Genomic DNA, 27,580 nt, shown 5'->3' with positions numbered 1-27,580 from the left:
TTTTTTTCAAATTAAAACAAAACAAAGTTTTTGTTTTGAATTTTTCCATTCAAGGATTGATATGTCTGCCCTCTACCACTCTGTCTGACTTTGTCACAATAGCCAGATCCACTACTTCTAGCCATTTCCCATTAATAGCCATATGTACAACCCACCACACAGACCATATGCTTTTTCTCTTAGGTCTTCTCTACACAGTTCTTTAATTCACACCAGAGGGGTGTCAATTTTAGTCCCCACTAGTGTTTCATGCACTAACTGACCTACGTGGACCCTAGTGGCATATACTAAAAGTTCCCACATTAACATAGGCTTGTCTAGAACAGGGCTGCGGTAATGCACACTAGAGAATTTCGGTGCATGCCAGCAGGGCACACACAAGCCAGTTAGCACGCAGCATGCTAGTGCAGACTAAAATTTACCCCTCTGACGTGGACTAAAGCACCATGTAGACAAGCACTTAGTGTATGTTTCATACTCCAGATGTATCTGGGGTCTGTTAGTGTCTTTGACTAGCTCTCTGTGACTTTCCCTAGTTCAAAGGAATCTGAAGACTCTACTGTTTCACATTCTTTCCTCTGTTTTTCTTTTGAGTAGAGAGTGTAGATTTTGCTTGAACACAGGGTGTATTTTTCTCAAGCTCTTCTTTCTTGAGTTCCCAGTCTTCATCTGTCTGGTCCAGTTGAATCCCTTTCAATCCTGCCACCAAACGGTAGTCCCTGCACTCCACCTCAGCTCTACGGAAGAAAGAAAAAACATTGCCTTAACCATTGCACACTGCACAGTCCGACCACGCTTGTAGGACTGCTGTGGACTTTCCATTCAATGAAACAGACTAAAACATTGCAAACTGGTCATACACAAAAATTCAGTTAAAAATAACGAGCCTAAGCCTCTTCATTTCCACTCTTTCTGCTATTGCTTATTATGTAGAATTAGAGATGGTTCAGAACCAAAACATCAGATCAGAACAGCAAGAAAATCTGAAGAAGTTTCAGTCCCAATCTAATTTTGCAGCTGGTGGTGTCTCTAAAGTGGTCTGAACCAAACCCTAATTTAACAACCCTAAACTTAATTTTGCATCCAAATCCAAATCTGAACTTGGCAACTCAAGCCCACATCTTCCTAGAAATATATTGTTCTGCTTTATTCACTAATGCAACTCTGTATAACATTGTGGGATGCAGTTTGCATGAAAGATGCTATAAAAATAAAGCTGTGTTGTAGAAATTCACATTTTAAGCTAGAAAATTAAAGAAAAATTACCATAATATGCAGGCAGGATCTGTGGCATTTCTTACATTTAGTTTTATTGCACTGTCATGAACATCATTCCTTCTACAAGAAGATTTAAACATTTATTTTATTTCTGTGCATTGCTCTTTGGATGAAAGTGCACATATCCATGAGTAACACTGATACTCATGAAGAGGATATTCTTGCCATGTACATTCCTCATTAATCAGGTGATTAATTAGGAAGAGAAACATATCCACTTGTAAAAAGAAAAGGAGTACTTGTGGCACCTTAGAGACTAACCAATTTATTTGAGCATGAGCTTTCGTGATGCTCTTCATCGGATGCATGAGCTGTAGCTCACGAAAGCTCATGCTCAAATAAATTGGTTAGTCGCTAAGGTGCCACAAGTACTCCTTTTCTTTTTGCGAATACAGACTAACACGGCTGTTACTCTGAAACATATCCACTTGTTTTATTTTGTTCAACTATTCAAAGTTGTGTGTATATGGGATGCAAACACAGGGTAGTGCATATGTCAACCAGACTCCAATAGCCAAACTTGGCAAGGAGAGTGGTTCTTCTGGGACAAAACTTCTGTACATCTTCAAGAATGAGGGTCAATAGTTGTAATGTTCAAAATGGAGGTAAGGCTATTGTATCTGATATAATTGTCCTGGCAATCACAATAACTGAGGCTACTGAAGAGCTACCTCTACCCTGCAGGAAGTATCCTTTAAGTTCCTGAGAGTTTAGACCTGACGGTTAAACCATTAATCCATCTTTAAGAAAAGGATTGATGATTTTCCATGGACAAAGCCTAGATACATAACAAAAGACTGAGAATAATAAGGGCCAGCTCCTGACATTTGCTGATGATTGCAGCTCTCCTTGATTTCAAGAGGTACTGTGGATTCTGGACACCATTCTGGATGGGGCCACATCAGGGTTGATAGAAGACAACTTGACCATGAAGGGACCTCCTAGAACAGCAAATATGGCTTCAACATTAAGCACTCTGAAAATGAGATGGATACACACTAGAGAGCCAGGTTCTCTGCTTCTTTGCACCTTGGTTAGCCGTTGGCACCGGTGCAAAGTGGGTGTAAAAGAACCCAAGATGGGGAATTTCTGCTGCAGACCAAAACTGATGTAAATTGTGTTTTTGTTGTTCTTGAAAAAACTCCAGGCCTCTGACACAAGCATTGTTTTTAACTCTGTACACCACTCTCCACACGACAGGCAAATATCAGGGAGTGACACTGACCCTCAGTAACAGAATACATCTCACATTTACATGCCTAGTATAGCAGGAACAATTCCATTTAAGTATATATATTAACCCATGTTTTGAATGTGTGACCTACAGAGAGAAGGGCAGTGCATCTCTTGCCCAGATTCTAACACAGCACTGCATGAAGACCTTTGACCTCTGGGACAGAACTTGTGTACATCTTAAACAATGGGAAGCAACAGTTGTAATGTTCCCAAAGCTCTAATTTTCCCCCATCTGCTGTCAGTTTCCTGGCATTCCTAAGAGGCGAGGCAGTTGTTGGCTTTTGGGTAAATTCATTGTGGCAGTCAAAAAAGAGAGGCCTGAACTCAGATGATAAGATCTTGACCATTCTGGGGAACTCCAGGTTTTGCTTCTTGTGCACAGCAATGCTAACGGTTTTCTATATGGCATTCTCTGCTAGCTTTTATCCTAGGAACAAAGCATAGCGAGCATTCACAGCTGTCAGCTGATTTTCAAGGTCTCCCATCCTCAGGTTGGTGGCCTGTTTATATGTCATTTACCATGTCAGAATTGGAGATTTCAGCCCCCTTTCTTCATCCACCTACACCTGAGAATCTCCAAGCTGATAGCCTGGTGGTGCCTTATGCCTGTGTTTTTATCCTTAGTCAACAGCATCCCTTTCTTCTGTGACATCTACAAAATGCAGTGTAATTATTCTGTTCCCAGTCTCTCCAAAAAGAACACTATGAATGACTTGATCTTGGAGACAGATTTGTTTTTCTTTTCCGTGGCACTGGATTTCCTTTGCCGCATTCATCATTTCTCCCCTCCTCCTCGTTTTCTCTCGGGAGTCACACCTGGCACATGCAAAACAGGTAAGCCAGTTTCAGGAGCCGCGGCACAAAGGCCCACATTCAAGAAGTGAAAAGCATAATGTCTTTTTGTAATGGGGTGTGGACCCCACACTGGCCCTGCAAGAGATGGGTTAAGTCAGGAGGGCCCAATCAGCTAATTAGGCTGCAAACAGGGGAGCTTTAGGCTGGAGGCAGCTAACTAGAAAGAAGCTCACCTGCAAGAGACAGGCAGGGCTGCCACAAAAGACCAGGAAACTGGAAGTAGAGGGGGCAACAGGGGGAAAGATGCAGTCGCTCCCTGCGGAAAAGGAGGAGTGTTTGGGTTGAGTTATTCCCAGGGAGGAGGGAGACTGGCAAATCCAAAGGAGTGCGGAAGGCCAAGAAGTATGGAAGCAGCTCAGGGAAAGGCAGCAAGGTGCAGGGAATGGATCTTAGCTGCTGTGTAGAGCGTCCTTGAGCTGGAACCCAGAGTAGAGGGTGGGCCCATGTCCCCCTGCCAGCCACAGTGGGAGTGGCACTGTGAGGCAGTGAAGCAGAAGACTGCCTGAGATGGCTGGAGAGCAGGAACCTAAGGGGAAACCACACTAGTGACCTGATGTGATGTTATGAGTGTAATAAGTTTCAGAGTAACAGCCGTGTTAGTCTGTATTCGCAAAAAGAAAAGGAGTACTTGTGGCACCTTAGAGACTAACCAATTTATTTGAGCATGAGCTTTTGTGAGCTACAGCTCACTTCATCGGATGCATACTGTGGAAACTGCAGAAGACATTATATACACAGAGACCATGAATGTAATATAATATCTCATTGAAAGGTGACATAAGGTCAGAAAGAGTTAATTAACTCACATACTGACCTGACCCATGGAAGAACTTTAAAGACTTGTTAGAAAGATATGTAAATGAATAGAGTTTTGAAATGCAAGCCTACATTGTTAGAGATAGAAGGGTAGATGTTTGCTCAGGTCTTGTGATTTAAGCAAACAAGTCTTGATTCAAAGATCAAAAAAGGAATATTAATATTTAGGAAGACTCTTGAGTGAAATAGTATTATTGTCTATATGTCTCTTTGAAGGTTGTGGTAACCTGTATCTGAACTGTTTAATGGATAAATTACCCTATGCTAATTGCCATGATGTTTAGGAGAAGGAAAGTTAAGCCTATCATTTTCTCTGGCCAAAAGGCTGCTAGAAATGTATAAAAACCCTGGGACACGATTCTTCTTCATCTCAGATCTGCTTTGGGTTTCAAGAAGGGGAAACCCTGAGCCATAAGGATTGAGATCCCCAGTCACTGACTGGAGTCATCCTGACTATGGACATTGGACTATAACCTGTGGACTATTTCTAAAAAGACTTTTGGCAACTACAGACTCCTCTCTGCTATGTATCTGAACCTCAAGAATTGAATTCAAGTCTGTCTGTATATTGATCTTTTAACCAATACTCTTTTCTTTTTAAATAAATTTTAGTTTAGTTAATAAGAATTGGCTATAAGAGTGTATTTTGGGTAAAATCTAAGTTATCATTTAACTTGGGTCCGGGGCTTGGTCCTTTGGGATCAGGAGAACCTTTTCTTGTATATGATAAGATTTTCAGTAATCATTATCCTATCTGACACGTGTGTCTGGATGGAGGCCTGAGGCTGGGGACTTTAAGGGAACTGCATTATTTGGACTTCTGAGTAACCAGGGAGGTGCCATAGAAGCTGTTTTGTGCTGGGTTGTTAAACCTAAGTATTGGAATATCCACCAGCATTTGAGGTTTGTCTGCCCCATTCTGTTTGCAGTTCACCCTGATTGAGTGATCTCAGCTGGCTTCCATGGGCCGCATCGTCACACCTGACCAGAGGGCTGAGTCAGGGAGAGAACGCTGTGGTTCTTGAGAGCAAGAGAGGGAGCAGAGGACAAACTGATGGGCTGTGAATTGGAAAGTAAATTTCTCTTTTAAAATATGTATTTAATCAAAAATCTAGGCCTGGGTTTTCCTCTCACACCGGTGAAATGTAGCTGGTTCTCAGGACTTGCATTAAAACTGCCTGGGGTCTGCTTCAGCTGCCTGGCTGTCTCACGAAACTGGAGCTGAAGCTGCAGTTGCTGTTGTCACCCCATACTCCAGCTTGAGAGGGTGGATGTTACATCACCAGAGAAGGCCTTGGCACCCATCAGCTCCATTATCTGTCCTTAATCACCAGCATGTGATCTAGCCGAAAGGGTTTTATTTTTAAAAACATTTTGTTTCAGAATTGTTTTTGCCATCGTAACATGTTTTATTTGTCAGAAGGCTCCTGGATGTTACATGATATGTTACTTTGCTTCATAACTCATGTTAATGTGCTTTGACTATTAATAATGGTGTCGTTTATTACAAATTTTACTCCGGTAAACTGAATTAAATATGGAGTGCCTTGCTTTCATTTACACTAAGTCCCCTTTACACCACTCTGGAGTGGAAAGGGCCCTTAGTGTACCTGAAAATCAGATCAGAAAGTTTGGCAGCTAGTTTCACAACATGGAACCTGCACTATTGGAACAGACCGGCGGTCTGCGACAGCCAGATACATATCCTCCCTTTAGTAGTGGTATCACTGGCTCTTCATCTCATTTTGGGATACAATTTGGGTGAAATCAGCTATTCCAAATATAGTTGTATTTGGATCTCTGAGATCTAACTAAGCTAGTAAAGTCATAGAAATTTTTTTGCTCAGATCTCAGTTAGAATCATGGCCCATTTCCAGCAGCTAGTGTAAATCGACTTAACTCCATTGAAGTCAACACTAACTTTCACCAGCTGAGCATCTGACCTCCTGTTCTAGAAGAGCTTACATAAAATTTGCATGTGCATAATTTGCATGTGCAGTTACCACAGTTCCACAAGGAAACACAAATGGTCAACAAACCAAACATACAAATGGCCCGTTCGGTCAGTTGAGTGTGGAAATCACATGTGTAATTCTAAATGATAGCTTTTAACAGCATAAAAGATTTGTAATCCAAAAGGTGAGAAACAGTGAAAACTTTCAACATTACATAATAGTATACTGACTTGACAGATCTGGCTAAATTTGAATGGGTACGTTTTCATTTGACTATTAAGCAGGAAAAAATTAAGCACATGTGCTCTAATTTCATAGTTACATGTAGTTAGTGCAATGGTGGTGGTGTACATGTTTCTTGAACATATTATTTTTGCCTGCAATTAGAAGTAGAACTGTTTTTATTCTGAATAAAGAATTTCTTTGATTTATCCCTTCTTTTGCAAATTATTTGTGAACTAATCCTGATTTCTACCAGAGTAACTGTTATTTCTAATTAACCAGATAGCTTGGATGAACAGTGTTCTGCCAAAGGGCTGTTCACTTTACCTATTGAGTGGTCATGCTGTGCAATTCGTCACCTAAGTCACACTGTGTTCCTTCAGCTTCCTCAATGGATGTCTGAGGCTTTTAAAAAATAAAACTAGCAAATGGTGAAGAGTGAATAACAAGCAGTCCTCTTTATGCATGAATACCCCCTTTTTGCATGTGAATATGGGTAGTCATATGACGAACAACCAATCCCCCCAAATATCTGTGGGAACACAATCCCAGTGGCATGAATGTTTTTGAAGAGTGAAGGAAAAGAGGCCTGGCTACCCATTCAGAATTCAAAGACTTGCTCGTGAGAAGAAGCCTTACAGATGCAATGATAAATGCCTGAGGTACTTATGAGACAATAGAGCCAGTTGGAACATTTTCCACAAAATGATTTTTCATTGGAAATTTGGAAAGACACGAAACTTCGACATCTCAAAAGTCTTTGCAGAATTGAATTGTGACTCTTTGGCCAGCTCCGTACATGAGTTAACTCTCCCTTCTACCTTCCAAGGCAGCAGCTGGGGTTTCTTGGGTTTAGACCCAGAAAGCTGGAACCCCAGGTGTGGCAGGTTTGTAGAAATTTTGGTGGTGTCCAGAACCCGCCCCCCCAAACTCTGCCCCCACCTGCCTAAGGCTCTGGAAGGAAGTTTGGGTGCTTGGTGTAGGCTCTGGGCTGGGACAGGGGGTGGGGGCGCAGGAGGGGGTGAGGGGGGCAGGCTCTGGAAGGGAGTTTGGGTGGGGGAGGGGGTCTGGGGTGCAGGCTCTGGGATGGAGTTTGGGTGCTGGGTGTAGGCTCCGGGCTGGGGCAGGGGGTGGGGGTGCAGGAGGGGACGAGGGGTGCAGGCTCTGGGATGGAGTTTAGGTGTAGGCTCTGGGCTAGGGCAAGGGGTGGGGGTGCAGGCTCTGGGATGGAGTTTGGGTGCTGGGTGTAGGCTCCGGGCTGGGGCAGGGGGTGGGGGTGCAGGAGGGGACGAGGGGTGCAGGCTCTGGGATGGAGTTTAGGTGTAGGCTCTGGGCTAGGGCAAGGGGTGGGGGTGCAGGCTCGGGGGTGGGGGTGTAGGAGGGGGTGAGGGGTGCAGGCTCTGAGAGGGAGTTTGGGGGTGGCGGGGGTGCAGGTTCTGGGTGGGAGTTTGGGGATAGGAAGGGGTGAGGGCTGTGGATGAGAGGTTTGGGGTGTGGGAGGGGGCTCACGGCTGGGGCAGAGGATTAGGGTGCGGGGGGGGAGGTGAGGGCTCTGGGGCGTTGGAGAGGCTCAGGGCTAGGGCGGAAGGGCAGGGTACGGGCAACCCGCCCTGCCACGAGGGACAGGGGTGCCCTAGGACCCTGCGGCAGCCGGCAGAGCAGAGTCAGCGTGAGCTGCAGGCGCTGGGGCCGGGGGAGGCGAGCGGGGGCAGCGGCGGCAGGCGGGGCCGGGGGAGAGCCCCAGCCCCGGACATTGGGGGAGCCGGGCCCTGAATACTGCTGGAGCCCGGGCACCACGAGTGATAGAACTCGCCGCCCCTGGCTGGAACGGGTCTGTGCAACTTGTACTGCCCGGAGCGTCCTGTTGTGTTGGAAAAGAAACACCCCCCCCCGTCCTGCCCCCCCGCCCCACTCGTCACTCGCAGGGAAAGCGGGTAGCAGTGACAGCAGCAAGCGACGAAAGCCGGTTAGGCTGTTGTCTGTTTCTCCCAGGGTAGAGCCCGGCTACAGCTGTAGCTCGTCAGCCCAGACGTGGGAACTGGGCATGTGTCCCCACTGCAATGCAGCCCCCACAGCTAGCCTGTGTCAGCTGATGCGGGCTCAAGCTGCGGGGCTATAACATTGCAAGGCAGAGATTTGGACTCAGGGAGGAAACCGGGCTTTGGGACGCTCCCTCTCTCGGGAGCCCAGACTGTGGGCTCCATCCTGAGCCTGGACGTCTACATTGCAATTTAATTGCCCTACATGGCGATGTAATTGCCCTGCAAGCCCGCGTCAGCTGACACAGGCAAGCCGCGGGTGTTTTATTGCAGTGGAAACATACCCAGAGTTTTCCGAAGAGCTCAGCTCCCCTGTAAGCACCTCTGTGAAGCGACCAGATTTTCATAAGGGCTTGGTACCCAGAAGCTCCTGTTTATTCTTTCTTGAAAATCTGGCCACTTCATTTCAGAGCTTAAGTAGTCATTGAACATTTAAAATTCAAGCCACTTATTTATGTGCCTTAAGGGGAGCTCCTGGGTGCTTAGCTCTTTTGGAGACCTGGACCTATAGCCAGAACACTTTGAAAAGATGGAAAATGATGAAGTGCTGTTCAGAAGCAGCAAGCCACTTAAGATAATTGGCTCTGTGGATTCACTGAAATCAACAAAGTTCTTTCCATTTGCTCAGGCTGGCCCAGAAGCCCAGCAGAAAGCCTAAGCACATTTATATGCCACTTAAACCCTAGGGCTTACATAGGGTTTAGGTTGAAATGCAAGTCGTTCATAGGCCATTGCGTAGGCCCTCTGTACAGGAGTGAATTTCACCTTCACTGGCTTCCACTTCATTTACTGCGGCTGGTTGCAGAAGTCTGTCAATACTCACATTTCTAAGAACTTCACACAGTCTTTGTGTCCGTAGATTTCTGCAATCCTTTTCGGAGTGTCCCCATAGAGATCTGCTGTATCGAGGGCGGCATGCAAAAAATGAAGAGTCCTTAGAACGCCCAGTCTTCCTGACTCAGCAGCAAAATGAGCTGGAGTCCAACCCACGTCAGTTCTCAAGCAAAAGCGAGCGCCATGCTGCACAAGTAGCTTTACTATCTCTGATTGTCCTTGTAGATATGCAGAAAACACAGGGAGAAAAAAAATGGTTCAAAGGTGAAATATTCAAGATGTTCTATAAACTATATGGCAGTGTAAAGAATCTGTGTCCATGGACAACAAGCGCTGCAGTGACGTCACCAGCTAAACGGCACAGACTTAGGAACTCCGGTTCCAACACACACAAGCCTCTACCACTTGTGCCGATGCTCTGCTAGCTGACCTAGTGTTGGGTCTTTTACCCTCTGTAGACAGAAAATAGCCACAATCAGCTGATTAGGTCTGACCTTCCATCCAGACAATGGTACTGAGGTTCATAGCCACACATATGGTATACGGTATATTACATACCCCCCCTAGTTAGGCAGCGCTTGACCTCAAGCATCTGGGCTACAGGAATTCAAATCTCAGCAGCTGGACGTCATCCGCTATGAATGCAGTGCCAAGTGTACGAGCTTCAGCTGGGGACCAAGATGGCCATGGGTTATGGCTGTGGATTGGTCATAGCTGCGTTTCCAGCACTTGCAAATCTGAGTCCTGTGATTTTCTTTTTAGGGTAGGGATATTTTTTTAAAATCATTAGGGACTCACATGAGCATAATTAAAATCTATATGTTTAATAACTTTTTAAAAATAACCAGATCCCCAGTCTCTTTGTCCAGACCTCATGGCCTGGGAGATGGATAAGCCAATCAGGGTACAAAAAAAGACCCTCAGCAAAGAGTGTCAGGGAATCTCTACACAGGGATAAACGAACATGGCACAGCCGCGGCTGGCCTGGGTCAACTGTGAGGCTAAAAATAGCAGTGGAGACATTCAGATTTGGGCTGGAGCTTGGGCTCCGGAACCCAGCAAGGAGGGAGGGTCTTGGGTTCATGCTCCAGCCCAAGTCTAACCAGCTGCACTGCTCTGTTTAACATCACAGCACAAGTCCCAGCACCCTGAGCCAAAAGAAAAGGAGTCCTTGTGGCACCTTAGAGACTAACCAATTTATTTGAGCATGAGCTTTCGTGAGCTACAGCTCACTTCATCAGATGCATACCGTGGAAACTGCAGCAGACTTTATATATACACAGAGAATATGAAACAATACCTCCTCCCACCCCACTGTCCTGCTGGTAATAGCTTATCTAAAGTGAGCAACAGGTTAGGCCATTTCCAGCACAAATCCAGGTTTTCTCACCCTCCACCCCCCCACACAAATTCACTCTCCTGCTGGTGATAGCCCATCCAAAGTGACAACTCTTTACACAATGTGCATGATAATGAAGTTAGGCCATTTCCTGCACAAATCCAGGTTCTCTCACTCCCTCACCCAAAACCCACCCCCATACACACACAGACTCACTCTCCTGCTGGTAATAGCTCATCCAAACTGACCACTCTCCAAGTTTAAAACCAAGTTAAACCAGAACATCTGGGGGGGGGGTAGGAAAAAACAAGAGGAAATAGGCTACCTTGCATAATGACTTAGCCACTCCCAGTCTCTATTTAAGCCTAAATTAATAGTATCCAATTTGCAAATGAATTCCAATTCAGCAGTTTCTCGCTGGAGTCTGGATTTGAAGTTTCTTTGTTTTAAGATAGCGACCTTCATGTCTGTGATTGCGTGACCAGAGAGATTGAAGTGTTCTCCGACTGGTTTATGAATGTTATAATTCTTGACATCTGATTTGTGTCCATTTATTCTTTTACGTAGAGACTGTCCAGTTTGACCAATGTACATGGCAGAGGGGCATTGCTGGCACATGATGGCATAAATCACATTGGTGGATGTGCAGGTGAACGAGCCTCTGATAGTGTGGCTGATGTTATTAGGCCCTGTGATGGTGTCCCCTGAATAGATATGTGGGCACAATTGGCAACGGGCTTTGTTGCAAGGATAAGTTCCTGGGTTAGTGGTTCTGTTGTGTGGTATATGGTTGTTGGTGAGTATTTGCTTCAGGTTGCGGGGCTGTCTGTAGGCAAGGACTGGCCTGTCTCCCAAGATTTCTGAGAGTGTTGGGTCATCCTTTAGGATAGGTTGTAGATCCTTAATAATGCGTTGGAGGGGTTTTAGTTGGGGCTGAAGGTGACGGCTAGTGGAGTTCTGTTATTTTCTTTGTTAGGCCTGTCCTGTAGTAGGTAACTTCTGGGAACTCTTCTGGCTCTATCAATCTGTTTCTTTACTTCCGCAGGTGGGTATTGTAGTTGTAAGAAAGCTTGACAGAGATCTTGTAGGTGTTTGTCTCTGTCTGAGGGGTTGGAGCAAATGCGGTTGTATCGCAGAGCTTGGCTGTAGACGATGGATCGTGTGGTGTGGTCAGGGTGAAAGCTGGAGGCATGCAGGTAGGAATAGCGGTCAGTAGGTTTCCGGTATAGGGTGGTGTTTATGTGACCATTGTTTATTAGCACTGTAGTGTCCAGGAAGTGGATCTCTTGTGTGGACTGGACCAGGCTGAGGTTGGTGGTGGGATGGAAATTGTTGAAATCATGGTGGAATTCTTCAAGGGCTTCTTTTCCATGGGTCCAGATGATGAAGATGTCATCAATGTAGCGCAAGTAGAGTAGGGGCTTTAGGGGACGAGAGCTGAGGAAGCGTTGTTCTAAATCAGCCATAAAAATGTTGGCATACTGTGGGGCCATGCGGGTACCCATAGCAGTGCCGCTGATCTGAAGGTATACATTGTCCCCAAATGTGAAATAGTTATGGGTAAGGACAAAGTCACAAAGTTCAGCCACCAGGTTAGCCGTGACATTATCGGGGATAGTGTTCCTGACGGCTTGTAGTCCATCTTTGTGTGGAATGTTGGTGTAGAGGGCTTCTACATCCATAGTGGCCAGGATGGTGTTATCAGGAAGATCACCGATGGATTGAAGTTTCCTCAGGAAGTCAGTGGTGTCTCGAAGGTAGCTGGGAGTGCTGGTAGCATAGCTTTATATATATAAAATATATATAGCTTTGTATATATAAAGTCTGCTGCAGTTTCCACGGTATGCATCTGATGAAGTGAGCTGTAGCTCACGAAAGCTCATGCTCAAATAAATTGGTTAGTCTCTAAGGTGCCACAAGGACTCCTTTTCTTTTTGCGAATACAGACTAACACGGCTGTTACTCTGCACCCTGAGCCAGTTGATCTGAGCTCTGAGATTCGCTGACACATTTTTTTTCTGCTGTGTAAACATACCCTTTGAGACTTACCTTCTGAAAGAAAAGGAGTACTTCTTTTTGCGAATACAGACTAACACAACTGTTACTCTGAAAGGTTTCAGATGAAGTGAGCTGTAGCTCACGAAAGCTTATGCTCAAATAAATTGGTTAGTCTCTAAGGTGCCACAAGTCCTCCTTTTCTTGTTACTCTGAAACCTTCTGAAAGGACGCCCACATTCTATGGCCTTACCTGGAGATACATACACAGTTTTGATCAGCTCAGTATAACAAACACAGCAGCGCAGATAAGTAAAACACCAAGTTCAGAATTCACCCATAATAGCCCTTAGATACCACCTCTGTGCCATGTTAACTTGCCTCCCAGTCGGGACCCTGCTCAACTGCAGAATATTTAACCACAGACCACAGTATTGTAGTCATTAACTTTTTATATTTCACTGAGCCTTCATCCATCCCAGGTGACATTCGTCAATCACAGAAGAAACTACATCTCTCAGCAATATCCTCTGCAGCTGTGATCATGGGAAGAAAGAAACTGCAGAGAGTTTCACTCAATTCCTAGAATTCCCTAAAGGCAGACCAGAAAGTAGTGCAGAGAGATGCTACACAAAGACAGACAAGCGAGAGGAAGAGAAAAAAGCGAAATGGAGAGGAGACAGGGCACTGAAAGGCAATGAGGAAGGCAAAAAGACTTTGGAGACAGGTTATGGGGGACAGAAGTGCAAGTCTGCGAAGCCTACCAAATATGGATCTAGCATAGAGATAAATACTTAGGTCCTTACTCGTTATACCATTGATTCCAAAGGGAGTTTTGCCAGACTGAAGGCTGAGTAAGAACAGAGTAAAGACCTCAGAATTTGACTCACAGATTTTTTTAGTTTGGGGAGGGAGGCTTGGGTAGGAGCTGGAAAGATATAGATTTTTCTGTGCAAAAACCTGTCCTTCCAGCTTGTTCTCAGCTTTGTATTCCATCCACGCTTACACATGATTTATTTCCCTGAAATGCTGAGGGAGAGGGAGAAAACCTGGCTGAGTTCGGACATTAATACAAAGCACAGTCCTGGTCTGCACAGAGTGTGAAACTATTCATCCAGGTCAGTACAAAATATTGAGGGAAAATGTACATTTGATATTTATATTTAATGCTTTGAAGAGCTGGATGTATGGTGTTTAGATTTTGTGTGCTGGTTGCAGGGGGTTAGCATTGTGTATACTATTGTGACACAATACAATACACAATGGCTCGGAGCCACTATTGAAGTCAATGGAGCTATGCCAGTTTACATTAGCTGAGAACCAGCCCAATATCAATAACTTAACTCATACCTTTTATACCCAACTATCATTAACCTACCACAGTGTGATATATGGCTTTGTTTCCCACCCTTCATTTAACCTTTCATCACTTGTCCTCCTCAGCCACCCCCAATCCTAGGGTTTCATATCATCACATCTTCTAATTTAGGTCCCAATCCTGCAGGGTACTGAGCACCCCCGGCAAGGTGCTGAGTGCCCTCATTCCCTGCTGAAGTTAATAGGAGTTGCGGGCACTAGGTAACTGCAGGAGATGCTCAGCAACTTGCAGGATCCGGCCCTTAGAATGTAAGTGTAACGCTAATGCTCCAGGGTGGGTCGTCAGCAGCAGGGATCAGACCTCTGGATCTTAATACATAAGGATCTACTGCCTGAGCTAAAAGACCCAGCTCTCGGAGCCAAGGAGGTAGCAGTAGAGCTTATCAGTCTCTAGCTGCTCTAGCCACCACTAGAGGGGAACAGAGTCCCACGTGGAGTAGGCATCGCTTACTAGAGAAAAGGAGTACTTGTGGCACCTTGGAGACTAACCAATTTCTAAGGTGCCACAAGTCCTCCTTTTCTTTTTGCGAATACAGACTAACACGACTGCTACTCTGAAACCTGTCATAAACTAGAGACCACACTGATGGATGCCACTGCCAGCTGGCACTCTCTGCACATCACTTGTAAGGCTCTTAGGCAGGTAATTAGGGAGTTACCAGCAGAGAGAAAACTCATTACATGTCTTACAAAGGGATATCACATGAACTGGGACCGAGGGTGCTTCGAGCAACCCGAACTTGTCACTGCTTTTGTGCAGCGTATTTTTAGTGCACACCAATTAATGTACGTTTAATCTTATCACCCCTTGCATAAGTCTTTGTTAGCACTTCCCCAAGCTTCCTAACTTTTATAAGGGCCAAGGGTCACTGATCCAAGGGCCACTGAAGTCAAGGGAAGCCTTTTACCTGGATTTCAAAGGGCTTTAGATCAGGCTCATAGCTCCTGTAATAAGATAATTATTTATTCTGAATGTGTGGTATTTCATTTCATCCCTTCTGGGAACAACATCTCAGGGGAAAGTCCAGCGGCAATGAAAAATGAATTAATAATGATTGAAACAACAAAAGTCACTGAATAAGGTAAGAATTTCTTTGTCTTTCTATAGGATCCTCAAGGATCTCAAAGCTCTTTACAAATGTTAATGCATTATAATACGGCTCTACCCCAAAGGATGGCAAAGTGATTCAAATGGTACTGAGATGGTCTGTTTCTTGTGTCTCAGTGCCCTACAGACCACATGTACTCGGTGAATAAAATGTGTTCAGGATTTAAGCCAGGGGTGGGCAAACTTTTTGGCCCGAGGGCCACATAGGGGTTGCAAAACTGTATGGAGGGCCGGGTAGGGAAGGCTGTGCCTCCCCAAACAGCCTGGCCCCCACCCCCATCCGCCCCCTCCCACCTCCCACCCCCTGACTGCCCTCATCAGAATCCCTGATCCATCCAACCCCCCGCTGCTCCTTGTCTCCTGACCACCCCCTCCTGGGACCCCACGCCCCTAACTGCTCCCCTGGGACCTCCCCCTTATCCAACTCTCCCTACTCCCTGACTGCCCTACCCCCTGTCCACACCCCCACCCCTCACAGGCCCCCCAGGACTCCCATGCCTATCCAACCCCCCCTGTTCCTCAACCCCTGACCATCCCCCGCAGAATCCCCAACCCATCCAACCCCCACCCCCCTGCTCCCTGTCCCCTGACTGTCCCCAGGACTCCCTGCCCCTTATCCAAATGCCCCCCACCCCCCAGCTCCCTTACCATGCTGCTCAGAGTGGCAGGAGGTCACAGCCCCTCCGCCCAGCTGGAGCCAGAGCGCTGCCAACACGGCAGCTTCGCTGTGGGGCAGGACGGTCCTATGGGCCGTATGTGGCCTGCGGGCTGTAGTTTGCCCACCTCTGGTTTAAGCCAATCTCTAACTATTAGAGATAAGCATGAGACAGATGTGGGGGGCAGATTATCCCACATCTGCCTACTGAGAGGTTCTTTCACTTTCCTCTGAAGCATCTGGTACTGGTCACTGTCAGAGACAGAATACTGGACTAGATGGACTTTGGGTCTAATCCTGTCTGGTGATTTCAGTTCCTGTGCAAGTAAAAAGATGTTTGTTTCCCCCCTCACTAATTGCCCTGGAAATTCAACCTGGAATCTGAGGGTCAAGCTGGATTCTTTCTTTCTCATGCACTATCACCTGTTATAAAGATTCTGCAGGCTAAATTAAGCTCTCAGTGACCCCCATACAAACCATTTTCTTTAAAATTAAGTCCTTTGTTACATCCGCACAGTTCCACCTACTGCCTTCTAGGGGTCGGACCTGGTTGGACCTTAATAAATAGTTCTGATGCTAAAACACCAAACGTCAGCTGCAGGCAGGATCTGGTCCTGCATTGCTGATTTGAAAGATTCAACACTAAAAATAAAGGTGGGAGGATTTTAAACCACTGTGTAGTTACCGTGCTCAATCTGTTTTTCCTAAATGCCAATTGTGTCTACACATTGATTCCCCCTTCACACAGGTGTAAATCAGGAATAACTCCACTCAAGTCAATGCAGCTATTCCAGTGTTTCAGAGTGGCAGCCGTGTTAGTCTGTATTCTCAAAAAGAAAAGGAGGACTTGTGGCACCTTAGAGACTAACCAATTTATTTGAGCAAAAGCTTATGTTAGTCTCTAAGGTGCCACTAGTACTCCTTTTCTTATTCCAGTGTGAAATCAAAGTGATGAAAGAAATAGGGCCCTTATATATACACACAGTGTGTAAAAATTACACATTATCCCTTTAAAATAATCAAACTTCATATAAACAAGAAATGATCATTTGGGGTCCAATCCCACATGTTCTTTAAACAGGCAAAATTCCCTTTTAATTCAATATTTTGTCTGTTTGGGCAAGGACAGCAGAATCAGAACCTCTCAGTGTAATTATCGGTATGCTGCATAACCCCATTAACAGCCTGCACAGCAGTGGTGCTGGAACAATTTGTATAGTGGGGGTGCAGAGAGTCATTGAACCAAACTGTAAACCCTGTATATGATGGAAACTACTTCAAGCCAGGGGGTGCGGCAGCACACCCAGCATCCCTAGTTCCAGCACCTCTCCTGCATAGTGTAATATAATAATAAGCTGCACTCTCTTATATAACGTCAATGTCAGCATGTACATGGGCTACTGAGTACAGGGCCTCCTTACCTTTAGCAGCAGCCCAGTGCAGTGGTGTCCTGTCATTCCAATCCGTATCTTTGTAATTCACATCAAAAAGCCCTTTTTTCAGAAGCTTATTCACTAAATCGTAATCGCCCAGAGCTACAGCTTCATGAAGCTCTGTCATGTTGCACAGTTCTGACAACCCCTAGTACAAGAACAACAAAACAACAACTTCATGCACATGCTTTATATAGCAGTTTTCAGTAACTGTGGCTCAGAAAAGCCTCAACCCAAGAGACAATTTGAATGGATTAGGCAGTGTCCACACTGAAAATTCAGACATTAACCATCTGTATCAAAATTCTATCGAAGGCCAGAACAAGAAAGGCAGAGAGACAAAAAGAAAGAAAGAAAATTAACATCCACAGTTAATTGAACCTAAACCAATCACTGATTGCAGTCTGCTGGTGATGTTTGCTAGGTATTTAGTCTCCAAGTTCAGGGAAATCTGTTACAAAGTGTGACTCAGTAAATAAAGAAAACCACAGATAAAATCATAGTGCATTTCTCAAAGATGTTGCTGAAGATCTGCCAGCTCACAACACACAGTTGGCCTCCAAGTCTGTTGTTACTTATTTACCATGGAAACTGGCCCCTCCCTTGTTAAAGGTGCAGGTTTATTATATAGATTTTTTTTTTTTTTAAAGAAAAGACGTTACTGATCAGATATTTCCCATGTTATTCTGGGCAGATCTTGACACACCACACTGCTTATAAAAAAACATAATGCTGTTCTCCCCCAGGGGCATGCTCTGCACGCACAGGCACCGTCCTATGAATCCAGCTGGGTGTGAGGCCCGTGCAATGTGTCCCCCATTGTGTTAGGTGATCACTTAGTGGCTGCTTTGCTGACAAATTATGTGCATCCCCAGAAAACAAAACTAGCTCTTCTAGGAACACAGGGTATTTCCTCCAGTGATGTACCCAGCTGGAAGGATCATTGCTAAGGAAAGCTCTCACTTCTTCCAAGTGCAGAATGTAGTACTCATCTCTTACCAACCAGGGAAGCTAGAAGCCAGGCTGGGGATATTGATGTAGGTTTTAGTATAATAGATGCACAGGGTCTACAAGCATAGCCCAAGCTGAAGGGGTAAAGGGATCATCTCCTTTAATGCAAAGGGTGACATTCACCCTCCTAACACAAAGCCTCAAGAGGGAGAAGAGCCAGATGAGCTGAGTGAGGCAGCTAGTCCAGGCAGGCATAGAAAGAACATGGGCTGGACAGCTCAGATACAATGTGTATCCACCCCCCGCACCACCACCCCCCTTCCACACACACACTTCACAGAGCAAAGCCAGTGGGGAGGAAACCAGTCAGTGGGACAGACCAAGGCAGCTGGGGCATGAGGTAACAGGGGAATGTAAATTGCAAAGTGGGAGATGAGTTGTCAGGGGATCTCTGGCATCAGCCTGAGAAAGAATTGTTGGCCAAAAGGTCCAATTCACTCAGCACTGTTGTACATGGACCACCCCACTGCTGGAAGGGAGCACACACGCTCCTCCACAGCCACAGAAGGATTGGTTCCATGGTCAGAGAACAGACAGAAGGGGCTAATTAGCAGGCCCTTTCAGAGGTCCAGAGAGGCCTGGGCCACTTCCAGCTTTTGAGGCCCCTAGCCATAATAAAAATTTAAAAATGACAACACATGAAAACAAAATAAGGCGCCAAAAAAAGAGTGAGACATAATTTGAATATTTTTTTATTTAACAAATGCTTTTCTAGCTTTTTTCTGTGCAAATGCACTAATTATTGAGGGAAAAGCTAGCTTTTGTGCAGTGCCACAGTGGATATTAAGCATGGCGAGCCCATTCAAACGCTCTTGTCCGACAGTTGGACGGTGATAGTTCTTTACCTGCCTCAACATGTTGAAGGTGCATTCAACTCAAGCCACTGATGCAGGCAAACTGACAAAAATATGCAATACAATTGTGATATTAGGAAACACCCCAGAGAGTCCAAGTTCAAATATTTCTTGAAGCAATTCCTTTGTCTTGCAATCCAATTTAAAGTTCATGGAATATATTCGTCTAAGGAAGATGACCTCGTCACTGAGATCTTTTGAGATTTCTTTGTTGTTGCTGAAATTGTTCAGCTGCAGAAAGTAGATCTTCATTATCAGTCTGTTGAACTGCCAAAGAAGGGTACAAATTAGTTGCAGTGACTCAAACTGACATGTAAGACCTGATTGAATAGAGTCAATGATGACAAGGAAGACATTGACCCTATAATGCTGCTTGGCATCGGATTTGGTACGTAAGTTGCGATTGGTGGAGAACTCAGATGAAATGGCAATATTCTGTGCTACTAATTTGGACTCAGTCAGGATCGCATCCCATTGTCATGAATCTGTTGAATCTCATTGATAAGACTTTCAATGTTATCCCTCTCAACATCAAGAGTAGCATTGCATGCTTCAATTACTAGATTAGTTTGGTGGATCATTGTAAGTAGCTTCATCCACAAAGATGACATCAGAATGCAGTCACATTTGGACATGTGCTTCTGAATAGATTGAAGTTCAGTTTGAGCCTGTGCAGTGAGATTGAGAGTTTCAAGCTCATTTAAAGCCTTTCTCACTGAACTCAAATGCTGTGCAACTGGTTGAACACCATTAATCCGTGCAGACCATCTAATTTTGGACATCCAATGCAGTGAAACAGGAAGATATTGCTTCAGAATTTCCCACCTTTCTGGATGGCTACTGGAGAGATTGTACATTTGCTGAACAGTTCCAAAGTAAGTAATTGCCTCCTTGCATGATTGAGCACAGTCAACACCTACAAGGTTTAGTGTGTGGTTTCCACAGCTGGAGAAAATACAGTCTGAATTATGCTCATGCAGAACCGCTTGTACACCTTCGTACTTCCCAGCCAGATTAGATCCACTGTCATAGGCTTGACCAATGCAGACTTGAAAATCTAACTTAAAACCTTCTAGAACTGCTAGTACTGGAGCAGCAGTTTCTTTTCCAGTTTTTCTCGTGAAATTATCAAACAAAATAAACCTTTTTTCAATTGAAAATTTTGAGCTGTCTACAATCTTAACATATCAAATAACCATAGTAGTCTGTTCCTTGTGAGAACAATCTGGAGTGGCATCGACAATTACTGAAAAATACTTGGCATTTCAAATCTCATCAAGAATTGTTGTTTTTTCGAATGACGCAAATAGCTCAATAAACGCATTTTGTATGCGTGTGGAGAGATAATGGACTTGCATGCGCTTTTGATTCTCTTGCGATTCTTGATCACGTTTAACATGCTCTGATAAAAGGGGGTCATATTTGCTGAGGAGCTCAACTATGCCCAGAAAGTTTCCATTTGCACAATCACCAATACATTGACTGGAACCAAAGAAAGCCAATCCCCACACAGAAAGAAAAAGGATGACATTCAGGATATGCTCAAGAAGTTTTTTCCAGTTATTAGTTTCTGTAGAGAGTTCAGTCAAGAGTAAATTCTCAACTGAACTTTCAGCTTATGCTGCCCTACTGGCTGATTTCCATGCAACATAGTTTTCTTTCTGTGACGTTGAACTCTCATTTGATGGTATTCGGTCTTTCAACTTCCTCCAACCTCTGTTGATGCTCCATCCTGATTGATGAGAGAGAACTGATTTATTTGCAGCACTTTTGTTCAAAATGAAGCAGGGTGCACAGTACAGAGATTGTTTTTCCGTACTCCAGCATAACCAGTCTCCGTACTCTAGCATAACCAGTCTCTAGTCTCTAATGTATTGGTGATCTCACCATTTGGAAGAGTTTTTGTCAGCAGATGAGTAGGGAAAGCATGATTATCAGCATCTCGTGAACTCTTACTTGCAATTTCAAAACAACTAATTTGAAGAAAAGATTGCATTTGGGCAGCATTGCTCTTGTCAATAGTTCCAATGTCAGTCACAATCAAACCTGTCGTACTCATGAATTGCTCTTGCTGTGTAAGATCTACATCTTTCTGTTGCTGTTGAGTTTCTTGATTCTACACAGGATCTTCTGCTGCATCTGTTACTGCTGGTACATCTCCTTCTCGACTACTGTCCTCATGTTCAGGTATTGGCACTGAAATATCACCTGTTGCAGTTGCGGAGTTTTCATTATCGGTAGCATTGTTTGTTGGGTAAGGTGTGTTTTCCAGTGGTTTGAGAAATGAAGTTACTGGCTTTGAGCTCTTAGCTGCCGCTTCACTCAGTTGTTTTTGCCGTCTTTTGCTTGTACCACTTTCAAATCTCCTCTTCATAGTGATCTATCTGGCCAATATGTAGCCTATCCACACTTGAAATATTCTGCTGTAAATAAATAGCTTATCTACACTTGAAATCTTCTACTGTAAACATGTAAACAAATGCTGAATGGTACACAAATGCTGAAAAGACTTAAAACAAAGGAATACTAATTAAGAACACAAAATGAAACAGTCAGGTTATTATCATTATCAATTAATCAAAACTCAAGCACGCAAGGTATAATATAACAGGCTGAGCTGAAGACAAAGGGATGACATATATATAGTGAACACAGATACAGAGGGAGGAATAATGTCCAAAAATTTCAAACATGTGTCCTCATGAAACTCACTGTACAAGATCGTCCTCACAAATTTCAGCTTGAATCTTGGCCTAAAGACTATGAAAGCCTATGATGATGGCCAAGCTACCAAGCTAGGGTTCAACCAACCAACCAGTCACCTCCTTTTAGCTACCATATGAAGATAATAATGAGGAATTCTCAAACATAAATAATTCCTTAGTCAACTAGATGTAAAACTATAAAGACACTAAAATGTAACAATTCTGTATCTTTCAACATGCACATGATCCAGCACCAGCCACTAGTATTGGTTTGTTTATATAATCAGCTTATCTGAGAGGACACATTCATCACGATCTAATCTTGTGCCTTCAGAGCTGATACCTTTTTATTAATATTTATGAACATTTTTAACTCTTTAATAGGACAAAATCTATATCAGTTAACAAAAAAATTATGTCTTTTACCAAAACACACCTCTTATTTACTTAAATTTGCAGCTCTAAGCTGAGAGAGTGTGTCACATTTTGGCCCAATAGGGATGCGCATAAAAAAAAGTTGCAAAACTTATCAAATGCCAAAAAATTAACAAGTGTCTAAATTTGAGGGCCCCTTTGAGCTTGAGGCCCAGGCCAAATGGCCCTCCTGCCTCCCCCCTCCCCTGCCCCCCATTGGCCCTGCTAATTAGAGAGGCGAGGTGTGTGAGGTAATATCTTATATAGGCTAATGGTCTTTCTGATAACAATCCCTGATATGAGCAGACTTTCACAGCTCAGCCTGAGCTTTGCACCAACTGAAAGGGACAGGGAAAAGGTGACAGGGTAAAACCAAAGTCAACAAGATTAGGCCCCATATCCCCACTTCACTCTTACCCTGTGACCCCCATGGATCATATGGGGGGCTGTGTATTTTGGGAGGGTTCTCAGCTCACTGTCGTGTGCCCCCCCCAACTGCCAGTGAAGGGTTACCCAGCTGTTCACATTTGGCCAGAGCATCTGGAATCTTAGCTCCCAGCTAAGATGAGGGTGCAGGGGGAAATCAGGCTGGGGGCATCTTGGAGGGTCTCTGGGTCGCAACAGGCCATCAAGGTTTACAAATGGGTCCTGAGCTCAAAAAGATTGAGAACCACTTCTTTAATGGCCCTTGCTGTCTTCTGTGTTTCAGAAGCGACCAGAACCTTGTCAGAGCAGTGTGTATTTATACAGCTAGGCTGCGCATGTTGTAGAAAGTGAGTCAACACAGTTATTTGGACTCCACTGTATCCATGTGGTTCCTTTGTATGATGTCTGATGCCCCAGTTTCCCCATATATAAAATGGGGATAATGATACTGACTGCCTTTGTAAAATACTTTGAGAACTACTGATGAAAAGTGCGAGATAAGATCTAGGTGTTTAGGGTGCATCTAAAAAAAGTCATATGTTGTTGCCATAGGAAGTCACCAAAGTGTCATTATTTCAGGTTTCAGAGTAGCAGCCGTGTTAGTCTCTAAGGTGCCACAAGTACTCCTTTTCTTTTTATTGGTTTCAGGGTTTCCGCAGCACTGATGTCACATGTATTGTATTCCCCTCCGCCACCTCTCCAACCCTGCGATTGTCCTTGCTGAACCTGTTTCTTGAATAAACACAAGTCTCCAGGGCTGACCTTTAACAGACATTAAATTCTACCATACAAACTATATGCTCTGTTGGATCCAACCCTCATTTAGGACTACAGCTGGTAAGAAAAACAGGGGGGAGTGGAAAGAAAAGGAGTACTTGTGGCACCTTAGAGACTAACCAATTTAGAATCCTGAAAATGTTTACAAACTTCATTCTCGTTTTCAAGCAAAAATGTCTTTTAGATTTCAGCCAGCTTTCTGTGCAGTTCACACCTAGTGATATTCACACATGCGTTGGGCAGCCACATCCTCTCCCACCCTCCAGGGAAGCAGTCTCAGAAATCTGTGAAGTTCACTCTGTCGCGCTCCTGCTCTCCCCTTCTCACATGCCAAAGCCCCTGGCTTGAAGTGGTTTCCATCATATGCAGGGTTTGCAGTTTGGTTCAGTGTTCCAGCACCCCTGCAGCTGAGAGCAGAATTTGGCTCAAAGTCACTCCCACAAGGAGCTTTCAGTGTCAGAGCTAGATCCTACTCATGTATGTGGTACAACACAGGGGTGCTGGGCCTGGAACAATTTGTATGGGGGGGAGGGGTGCTGATCGTCATTGAACCAAACTGTAAATCCCGTATAACAGAGGTTCTCAAACTTTGGTCCGTGGACCACCAGTGGTCGGTGAGCTCCATTCAGGTGGTCCGCGGATAGTTCCCTCTAAGGTGCGCACCTGGGCGGCCACACACGAGAGAATGAAGGGCCACCCACCTAATTAGTGGCGCCGTGCAGGCATGGCTCCACTATTTAGGTGCTTGGACCCTGGAGAAGACGCACATGTAAGGTGAGGTGGCGGCCTTGGGGGGAATAGGGAGTAGTTGGGAGGGGGTGGGGGGAATTTGGGACGTGCAGGGCTGCAGCGGCCAGAGAAAGAGGCGACTTTCCCCAGCTCCAGGGCTGTGGCTGCCGGGAGAAAGACGCCCCTCATTCCCAGCCTCAACCCTGTGGCTGCTGCGGTGGAGGAGAGACCCCCCCTCTCCTTCCCAGCCCCAGCTCGGGGGCTGCCGCAGCAGGGGACAGAGGGCACATCCATCACATTAGAAAGGTCAGACTACTGATATTAAAATATGAGTTGTGCGCTCTTATTTGTAGAACAAAAAAAAAAACAAAAACCCCGTTCATTATTATTAAGGTTTTTTTTGTGTAGTGCTTTTACCCAAAGGGCTTTACAATGGTTAGCTAAGGATACAAACAAGGCTTGGAAAGCTCATTAAGTGGCCTGCCCAGACCCTCAGCAATTTTCAAGTGAGCTGCGGAAAAAAAAGTTCGAGAACCGCTGCTGTGTAGGATGGAAACCACGCCAAGCCGGGGGGGTGGCAGCCCCCCTGGTCCCAGCACCTGTGCTCAGCTGCCCTGATGCCACTGGGGCTGATGGCAGCACTGGATCCCTTGTGATGAGCCGTAAAACAGCCACGGGGCTGAAGAAGTGGGACCGAAATGAGCCCCAGCCTGGCTGTATTAAGTGAGCGCCAGCCCCCGGGATGTGCGCTGAGTTACACAACCGCCGGGAAACACACAGCGTCCCGATGGAGAGGCCCTGCGGTGGCTTTCCGGGCGCCGGGCGGGAGCGCGGCGCAGAAGGAAAAGCTCCCGCTGTGTAAAGAGGGTTGCAAGTCCCTCCCCTCCTGTGGGGAGCGAGGCCGAGGCCGACAGAAAGAGAAACAGCCCCGGAGCAGCAGCCTGCTGGGGCGCCGGCTGTCTCGGGGATCCAGGCTGCCTCAGGACTGCGGCAGGCGGGCGCAGCTCCCCCGCACCCGGGCAGGCCGCTCCCGGGGACCCCGCGCAGGAGGTAAGGGGCGTGGGAGAAGGGAGGCAGAGGAAAAAGCCCCAGAGCGGGGCGGGAGGGGATCTGTAAAGGGCTTTGTTCTAAGCCCAGTGGTTCTCGCTGCCGTCTCTCTGCCTTGCTCCTCTTTCTCAGTCCAGCCTTCCCCAGGCTAGCCCCACACCCCCGACCTCTGCCCAGAGGCTGAGTCTTATGCCAGCCCCCCTTCCCCCCCGCTACACAGACTATCATCTCGCCTCCTCCAGACTGGCTCCTCATCGCCCCCTGCTACCCAGAGCGGCATGCCCCCCAGACCTGCATTTCACCCTCCCTGCCCCTGCACAGACTAGCATCTTGCCACATCCCACAGGGCTAGTCCAGCAGACACAAATCAGGAGCGTTTAGTGATTAACTGGGGCCTCTGGGTTCAGTGTGCCACCATCTCCCCCTCAGCTACCCCAATTTCTTGTGCCATACCTGCCAGGGGAGGGGAGAGTCCTTCCTGTTGGACTGGGAGGGTGAATAGGTGACTTGGTGTGTGTACGGAGGGAGTTGGAGGAAGAGTGGATGAAGGCGTCCCAGAGCCAGGGGAAACTACTTTGTTCTGGGGGTGTATAGAGAGGGAGGTAGCCTGGGAATCCGGGGGACTTTACATTGTCACCAAAACTCTGCACGAAGCAGCTTGTACCCTACCCCACCTGGCACTGGCATGTGGACAGTTTACATGCAGTTACTGAGGAAGCAACTGTAGGTAGAAACAGGGGCTAAAGTGTCAGCTGGATTTACAGCAGTTATAATATTATTTGTATTACCATAGTACCTCTGCACGTCACTCAGGGATCAGGACCCCGTTGTGCGAGGCACTATACAAACACAGAACAAAAATACGAGCTTCCAATCTAAGTTCCAGACAAGAGACAGCTGATGGATGTAAACTGACAGGGGGGAAAACACAAGGAGACAATGAGACAATACTGGTCAGCATGATAAACAGTGGTGTCAGCAGGTCAGCTGCCTAGCCATTGTCAGATTTCAGTAGACATCAGGGCAAAAGAGAGTTTTAAGGAGCAATTTGAAGGAGTGTAATGATGTAGCTTTATGGCTATGGTGGCAGATCCTCAGTAGAGCTAGGCTGATTTACACCAGCTCAGAATCTGGCCCTCTGTTGTGTCTTATTAACATTGAAACCAAAGAGAAAAGGAGTACTTGTGGCACCTTAGAGACTAACAAATTTATTTGAGCATAAGCTTTCGTGAGCTACAGCTCACTTCATCAGGTGCATTCAGTGGAAAATACTGAATTTTTAGGTATTTTTCTATTAAAGAGGCATTAATATAAGTAACCCTTGTGCTAAAGGAGGAGTTATATTTTGTTACACTGTAAAGAAGGGTGAGGGGTAGAAACTGCTTCCGAGGGGCAGAAAGATCCTTTCCAAGTAAACGTATCCAACTGAGAATTACACGTTTAATTCCTGGCTCTGGCAAACATTTACAGTATGACCCTGGGCAAGTCACAGCCTTTCGAAGCCCCATATTCCCATCTGTACAATCTTGCTTTTCCTTGTGGAGTTTGATGCTACAGTGACGGCTGCTAAAGACATATGCAGGCTTAATTTAGTCACTTTGTGTAAGATGTTTTCAAACATCAGCTAGAAGTTGCTATAGAAGTGCAAAGTCTTACTGTCTACCAGACTTGGTGCCTAGAGCAGCCCTTCTGTATTTCGCTCAGTTGTGCATGGCCCCCACAATACGAAAGCCTTTGGCGTAAGGACATTCTGTGTCATGAGGCTCCCTCAGTCTTATTCACCACTTATCCATGAGTAAATATTTAATCTCTCTGACTAAACTCTTCCTCTCTGTCAGCCTTCCTAATAATACAACATCCTGAGTGGAGGTTATGGACAGGGCCAAGGTAATAATAATAATAAACTGACAGAGTTTGATTAAAGATATTAACTTTCCAATCCTACCCCCCCTAAAGTGTGAGAGGTTTCCAGTTACTGGAGTGGGGAGGAGGCTGTTCACAGGTTAATTTGCACGGACGTCTCTTACCTTAGCCCCACATTTACATTTATCTTTTATATATGCAATCCTAACTCAGGCCTGACATTAGCAGTGCTGACTCATGACAGGCTGTAATAAAGTGCAGCATGCATTCTTATACACAGTTTCAAAATGAAATTCTTGTTTCCAGCTTCCTTTGCTGCAGCTGTTTTGCATCCTACACTTTAGGTGGATCACATGCTTTAAAGATCTCACGGACTGGGGAACTCATTCATCCGTGTAACAGACTTTGGAGCAAGTTAATGTTGTGCCTGGGCCAGTCACAGACACTAAATTGCATTGTGCCACTGTAGCCTATGTTTATAAACTTCCTTGTGGTCAGGGTCACTCACTAATATTGATGATTGTCCCTCTTGTCCATAACAAACTGAGTAGCTGGCATACATCATAGAAATAAACAGGCAAGGGAGCATCTAATGATAATCACATCTAGGGC

At 45.4% G+C, this 27,580-nt stretch overlaps 2 protein-coding genes across 3 annotated transcripts in view; one reads left to right on the top strand and one right to left on the bottom strand.

The window, feature by feature from the left end:
* Nucleotides 1-556: 556 nt before the first annotated feature.
* ANKRD66 (ankyrin repeat domain 66) lies at nucleotides 557-17,281 on the bottom strand. The gene is made up of 3 exons (XM_077811526.1): nucleotides 17,131-17,281; nucleotides 9,225-9,453; nucleotides 557-737 (listed from the first exon to the last, which is right to left on the bottom strand). The coding sequence occupies exons 1-3, from the start codon at nucleotides 17,267-17,269 to the stop codon at nucleotides 557-559; spliced, it is 549 nt and encodes a 182-aa protein (XP_077667652.1). The 5' UTR covers nucleotides 17,270-17,281.
* A 7,448-nt stretch (nucleotides 17,282-24,729) lies between these two features.
* PLA2G7 (phospholipase A2 group VII) overlaps nucleotides 24,730-27,580 on the top strand; it is a 32,356-nt gene continuing 29,505 nt past the window's right edge. The window contains exon 1 of one of the 2 annotated variants that reach the window (XM_077812438.1): nucleotides 24,730-25,108. In XM_077812438.1, the coding sequence (XP_077668564.1) occupies nucleotides 24,757-25,108 (352 nt within the window). In that variant the 5' untranslated portion in view covers nucleotides 24,730-24,756. The remainder of the gene's footprint in view (nucleotides 25,109-27,580) is intronic. The other variant, XM_077812439.1, reaches the window with a different exon arrangement.

The sequence above is a fragment of the Eretmochelys imbricata genome, chromosome 3, assembly GCF_965152235.1.
Source record: "Eretmochelys imbricata isolate rEreImb1 chromosome 3, rEreImb1.hap1, whole genome shotgun sequence".
Taxonomy (NCBI): Eukaryota; Metazoa; Chordata; order Testudines; family Cheloniidae; genus Eretmochelys; species Eretmochelys imbricata.
This window is presented reverse-complemented; position numbering and strand designations above follow the sequence as displayed.